The following is a 6,757-nucleotide window of genomic DNA, read 5'->3' as shown; positions in this document are numbered from 1 at the left end:
CTTCTTTCCTACACTTTAGAGTCCAAATTAAGTGAATCCTTTTTTTCTGAAGCATACCCTTAGTAACTGTTAGCTGTAACCTTTAAGATTAAAGATGAGAAACTTTTATAATTGATATAATATTGCTCATATGATTATCACTAAGTAATCACATTATCTTTACATTTTTCTTTGTTTTGCAGTATTGGGATTGAATCCAGAGCCTTCACACTGAGCTACAAGCCCAGGCTTTTTTTAAATAGTCCTGCTAAATCATTACATTGCCCAGGACAGACTTAAACTTTTGGTCCTCTTATCTCAGCTTCCCAGAATGATAGGTTTACAGGCATGTACCACCATACTCAGCTTGTATTTTAAGTTCAAGAAAAAAGGTGATTTCTGCTAAATTTAACAGAACTTTATTGAAACACAAACAAGAACAGGATATCTACACATTAGAACAACAATCAGAACAATAGCTTATTTATGATGGCTCAGTTCACAATAAGCTCAAATGCTAAATATTATAACCTGGGCGAGACAAATATCAGTGTTTTCAATTGTAATATTCACTTGGCATCAGAAAAATGATCTAGCTTTCACAAATACTTGGATAAACTTAGCATCAGCATTAAAGAGGTGCACTGCAATACACAACTATCTATGCAAACCAAAGTATTATTCAGTGATCATAACTCAGGAACATAATGACCATCAGACACAAATGATTAATCATACTAATTTTCTTGGTCCACTTCAGGATCAGTCTGATTGTCTATTTTGCTTTGCAGTTGCTTGGCAAATTTCTCAACTTCACGAAACATAGAAATAAGGGGCTCAAGACTGAAATCATCATCATCAATGAACACTGTTTCTTTTCTGATATTTTTACCAATATTCTCAAATATTGCAAGAACAATTTGAATATTGTCATTTGTCTCTTCCCTGTAAAACAAGCCCATAAACTTTGACACTGCTTCAGTACTGAGTAGTACTTTTATCATGGTAAAATTTTCAGACAAATTCAATAGCATTTCCAGAACATGAAACCTTGTTTTGTTCTTGCCAGTAGCTAGTAAGGTGAGAAAGCCAGACATATAATTGGCAACCAGTGTGTGGTAGTCAGTAGTAGTAGTGAGATATCTAATCATTCTTAATCCAGACAGCTGCTCAGGGGAATCCACACTGTAAGCAAGGGTTTCCTCACACACTTGACATACATATGTCTGAATCATGTTTAGATTTGGATAAGGTGGAGCCATAAGAATCATCTCTTTCAAAAACCTTGTCTTATCTCTGGAGGATGGATAATTCAGCAAGGTTTCAATAAGCGAGACAACACCTGACTCCCGAATAAAATCTCGGGTAAATTGAGAAGAACTTCTCATACCCATTGCAATTTTAGATATTTCATGAATAAAAGGATCCTGAATTTTGTCCATTAATAAAAGGAGTTCTTCAAACTCTTCAGAACCAATTTTAAGTTCACACTGTATGCAGGTGCAGGACCAGGTCTCAGCCTCTGCATTCTCTTTGGCCCTAAGATGCTCTCGAACTTCTCGGACTGACCGGTAGGATGGGTCATACTGAAATGAGAACTCAGGTTCAACATGACGGAAAGACTCTTGCTCTTCCCCTTCTGCATTAAGCTCCACATGCCTGTTTTCCCCAAACAGTTCAGAGAATAGAGGTGCCGCTTCTCTTGGAAATCTAAAGGAGCCTAGAGATGGGAAGCCAACTCTACCCCATGGACCAGGTTTGAACTCAAAACTGACCTCCTCCCAGCTCTGGGGTCTGTGTGAAAGGTCAGGTTCCTGCTTAACTGAACCCCAGGGCTCACAAGTGGCCCTGAACACAGGGCTAGGATTTGATTCAAAATGAGACTCATCTCCTACCCAGAACCAGGACCCCACTATGTTCTCATCATCAACTGTCCTAGACTCACAGTTAGTTCCATCACCAGGCCTGTTATTCACCTCATTTGTAGCTCTAGACCAAGTCTCAACAACTTCATCATCTTGTGACTTGCACTCACAGGTAGCTACAGTTCCAGTTTCCTTGTCTGTAGACCAGAACCAGGACTCAACAATCATTTCTTCATCATACTCTGGCTTTGATACATAGCACATCCCTGCTTCCACATTGACTTTATCACAGCAGGACTCCAAAATTTTTTTTTCAGTTTTTGACCTGGTTTCTTCTACTGCCTGAGATTCAGCTTCTCTGTCAGGTTCTTTAGGCCAGAACCAGGATCCAACAATGATTTCTTCATCCTCGGTGCTGGTCTTGGACTCAAAGGTATCCGCTGTAACTACCTCTAGACTGGTTTCTTGTTCCCAGAACCAGGACCCAACAATGACTTCCTCTGCATCAGCTTTGGAACTATATTTGCTGGAAAATACAGACTCTGTAATAGCCTCTTGCTCACCCCAGGACCTAAACACGGATTCCTCAACTCCTAACCCACTCTCTTCTCTACCTTCTCTTTGTGTCTCAAGCCTGTCCTCTTCCTCAGACCAGAACCAAGAACCAATAATGTCCTCCTCTTCAGATTCTGGCCAGGACTCCTTTCTGTCAGTAGCCTCCACAGTGGCGTCTTTATCTTCTTTCCAGAACTGGGACTTGGTCATGGTCATCTCTTCAGTTGGTAACATGGCCTCCTGTCTGATCTCATAATCTGTACTACCTACTTCCGCAGCCCATAACCACGACCCCACAAGGGCCTCTGGTTGTGTGTATTTTCTAGAACAGAACCTTGAATCAGCAGTGTCCTCTTCCTCCTCTGGTCTAAACTTCCAGTTTCTTCTACTGGCACGATACATACAGGGTTCTTCTTCCGCCCAGAAGCAAGACTTAGTATCTTCAGCTTCCACCATAAATTTGCACCTAGCACCAGTTCCGTACTTCACAGTGGCCTCTTCTCTGGCCACAAATGATGATGATATAATGGCCTCTTCATCCTCCAGGTTAGACTTGCTGTTGACTGTAGCCTCCTCACATGCATCTACTTTGGACCAGAACCAGGACCCAAACATGGGATCCTCCTCCTCCTCAGCTCCTGGTACATCACTGCTAGCTTCCGTTGCAGAATCTATAGAAGTCTGGTTTTCAGACCAAAACCAGGACAAATACACTGTCTCTTCTTCAGATCCTTGGCTAAATTCTTCTCCAACCCCAGCCCCACTACTGACTTCTCCAGCCCATAACCAGGGACCTATGACTTCTTCTGAAGACCTTGGCTTAGATTCACAGTTGATCCCAACATCAGATTCTACACTGGCCTCATCAATGCTCCAGAACCAAGCCCCAAATATTGTCTCTTCTTTGGGCTCAGGATTGACTTCTTCACCAGCCCAGAACCAGGAACCAACAATGACCTCTTCATCGTTAGATGACAGTATAGAGTGAGAGGTGGCTTCAGCCCCAATTTCTATACTAGTTTTCTCCCCATCTCCTAAATAGGAATTGTCAATAAGCTCCTCAACCCCTAGTCTGGATTTGCTGCTGGGCCCTTTCTCCATACTGACCTCCTGTTCATTCCAGAACCAACTACCAATAATAGACTCATCCTCTAATTGTGGACTGGACTTTATGTTGGGCACATCCATCAGGCTGGACTCGTCTGTAGCCCAGAACCAGGTCTCAACAAAGGTCTCTTCCTGTGTTCTTTCTTCTCTTTTGGTGCTGGTTCTGGTTTCTTCCTTTTCCATTGTTTGGGCCCTGGTCTTTTTGGTGTTACACCTTAAAAATGTATTTTTGCCCTTTCCTTCAGGCCCGAACCAGGGCTTTTTTTGAATTATATCTGTAGACTCAGACATGGTATCAACACAAGTTTCTTGCTTGGGACTATAACGGGCCCTCTCATTGGTCTCTTTTCTGGTTCTAGGTAAGGTACTGCATTTGGTCTCTTCTCTATCCCAGAACCAGGACTTCATAGCATTTTCACACTCAGACCCAGGACTGAATTCAATATTGACTTCTTTCTCAGACCTAAGCCAGGACCTACTGACCTCTTCCCTGGATCTGAACAAGGAATTGGTCTTTTGTTTACCACAAGGCCAGGATGTCTTAACAGACTCATCCTCGGAACCAGAACTACTAGACACAATATAGAGATCCTGTTTGTTTTTGTGCCTAGAATAGTTTGTTTCTTCTTGTTTGGATATGTACCTGGATCTGGTACCAGACTTTATCTTGTTTTGAGGATGAAAACTTCCATTGACCTCTTCTTGACTCCAGAGCCAGGAATTCACAGATTTATCTACCCAATTGAAATCAGAATTCTGAGAGGGCTCTTGTTTGGATGTAGGCCTGGGAAAACTCCAGGGCTCACTATCAGTCACCTTTCTTGACCCAAATGAAGATTGGAATCTCACTTGACAATGAACTGTATTTCCAGGGAAGCTTTCATTGTTTGTTTTAATCAATTCTCTATCCATAAACAGGCACTTAGTATTAGAAACCAACCCAGAATCACTACTGACCCCTGGAGAGATTATGGCATTGATTTGGGAATCTTGCTCTGTTTTTAATATTGATGTAGGCCCAAATTCACTCAGGGCCCGGGCTTGGGCAACATCTTTGGATCTTGACTCCCGCATTGTTTTAATTTTATGCTTAGTATACACACTACCCACTGCTCTTGCTTCAGTTTTTGGCCAAGTTCCAGGAACAACCTTGGTCTTGGTTTTAGGTCTTGCTCCAGTCATTATCTGGGCCTGGGTCCTAACCTTAGGTCTGACCACTAGAGGGATTTCACTCTCTGTCTCAGCTACATTAACCACCTTTTCCTCAGACTTCTTTTCATGTTTATCCTCAGTATAAAGCTCAAACTCTGTACCAGTCATGATACAAATTAGAAAAAGCTGAGTTATATAACCCTCCCCAAACCACAGGCGTAATTGCAGTCAGAGGACTGTGTCCTTAAACTCTGATCATTTCAAAATTTAGACTACAAGCTGAAAAGCAAAACTGAGGCTTGATCACCAATCCAGCATTCATTCAGCCTCCTACTAAAGCATGGAACAACTCAAAACTGCATATACAAGGTAGGAATACAAGAAGGTAGGAAAGGGGTATCTGGATGGTTCCTGGCTGGGTGCAGACCCGTTGAGGGTGGTGGCCAGCAGCAACTCCAGCACCACCAGAGCTGTCACTGAAGGTGGATCTAGGGAGAGAGAACAAAATGGGGAATTGAGTCTCTCCTCCAATTATGCTGCCTCATGCAGAGACTCAGACTGGTGCGGACTGCTAGGTGGAAAAACTAAACTGAGAAAGTCTCTGTCCCCTTTGCCTGCTACGAAACAGGTATGGAGATGGTGGGGAAGTGTGCTGACAATGGAGAGGCAGAGAAGCCCCGCGACCGGACCCTAATCAACCCTGGACCCCACCACAAGTGGCTGGTCTCCACTACTCCACCCAAAAGTGAACCCACACCCATACAAACCTGCACTGGTATGGTGCAATTCCCCCCTTTTCTTTGTTCACGTGGTGTTAAGCCCCACAGACCACTGCAGGGGTCCTACAGACAAACATACAGGAGAGAATGGAGTCTGAGTGCTTAGGAGATAGGCCACATACCCTGGTCCAAGGAAAATCTCAATCTCTCTCTCTCTCTCTCTCTCTCTCTCTCTCTCTCTCTCTCTCTCTCCATTTCAGGGTCTAATCTCTCTAAAGGGTCCCATCTCTTGCTGTCAGGTCTTCTCCCAGTCACAGCCCAAACTACAACCTAATAGGCTCAACATTCAAATATCTATCAGGAAAGGGACGAGGAATGCTGTGGCAATGTGAAAATGCAGCAGGAAGTAAAAGTATATGTAGTCCTACACCCACTTGGACCAAAGCCACCTGCAGCTCTTTGTCGGGAGCTGTCCCCTGCATTGCCCCCTTCTCTTCTCACCAGCCTCCAGAGATGTGAGCCCGTCTCCACCTCTTTTGGTTTTGTGAAGAACTGACCAGCCTTAAAGCAGATCTATGGGCAAAGAGACAAAAAGGAAAAGGTTAAGACAAGTCAGGAAACAGAATAGCTGAGCTTGGTGGAGGGACCAACGTCAAAGACAGGAAACTCTACGTTATCTCTTTCAGGATTTGGGGACCTGCTGGTTTAATATTATTTTATCTGCTCCCTGTTGCAGTATTCCAGAGGTAAGAAGCCTCCTCTGGACTTCATCACTCTTCCCAGGACTTCCACCTCCAATTCCGATAATCCACCACTAGGTGTAAGACATTTTCTTACCCTGTGCAGCATAGAACAGGGGAAGGGCATAGCACATTCTAGAAAGCATGCTGTGAAGTTCTACTTAGGATTCCCTCATCGCCCCCCTCCAGGAGCCCATCCTTTCAGGCCCCCAATTCGGGGCGCATGAGATTACGTATGGGGCGGTAGAGACAATACCTGGATCTTTGTTAGAAAAGATGAGATCAGGAGGCACCACTGGAAGTCCGATTTTCCCCGTTCACATTCACCCCACTCTTATTTGGGTCTCCATTCAGGGATAGCTGCCCACCCCCCAAGCCCACACACCTCCAAAACTGCAGGGCATTTTCGTGCTCCTCCTTCCCCTCAAGCGTCTCCTCCACAGATGCGCACTGTGGCCTGTCAGAATTCACCAGACCTACGAAGCAGCCAAGTCTCTGACTTCAACAGGAGCCTGTGGGAAGGGCCAGTACCCCGGACACCGGGTCCCACAGGCCCCGTTCTGGGATCAGGGCCTGAGCAGCAGGGGTGACCCACCTTCCGCTCGCAGGCCGGCCCCACGGCAGACCCGGATGCCCCCAC

General features: G+C 44.6%; 2 protein-coding genes across 2 annotated transcripts in view; one reads left to right on the top strand and one right to left on the bottom strand.

Annotated features, from left to right (window-relative positions):
• Positions 1-422: 422 nt before the first annotated feature.
• Positions 423-6,751, bottom strand: Gprasp1 (G protein-coupled receptor associated sorting protein 1). The gene is made up of 4 exons (XM_010618785.3): positions 6,503-6,751; positions 5,879-5,950; positions 5,426-5,500; positions 423-5,146 (listed from the first exon to the last, which is right to left on the bottom strand). Exon 4 carries the CDS (start codon positions 4,824-4,826, stop codon positions 717-719), a length of 4,110 nt encoding a protein of 1,369 aa, XP_010617087.1. The 5' UTR covers positions 4,827-5,146; positions 5,426-5,500; positions 5,879-5,950; positions 6,503-6,751; the 3' UTR covers positions 423-716.
• Positions 5,289-6,757, top strand: part of LOC117284770 — a 3,664-nt gene continuing 2,195 nt past the window's right edge. The window contains exons 1-2 of the mRNA XM_033760497.1: positions 5,289-5,433; positions 6,472-6,644. Of these exons, the coding sequence (XP_033616388.1) occupies positions 5,289-5,433; positions 6,472-6,644 (318 nt within the window). The remainder of the gene's footprint in view (positions 5,434-6,471; positions 6,645-6,757) is intronic.

Source organism: Fukomys damarensis, unplaced genomic scaffold (genome assembly GCF_012274545.1).
Source record: "Fukomys damarensis isolate Sample0158 unplaced genomic scaffold, DMR_v1.0_HiC HiC_scaffold_39, whole genome shotgun sequence".
Taxonomy (NCBI): Eukaryota; Metazoa; Chordata; class Mammalia; order Rodentia; family Bathyergidae; genus Fukomys; species Fukomys damarensis.
Note: the sequence above shows the minus strand (reverse complement) of the source record. Positions and strands in the feature narration are given on the sequence as shown.

What these genes read in the sequence shown, in the direction of transcription:
- Gprasp1 (XM_010618785.3), bottom strand. Translation starts at nt 4,826, where the DNA reads ATGACTGGTACAGAGTTTGAGCTTTATACTGAGGATAAACATGAAAAG.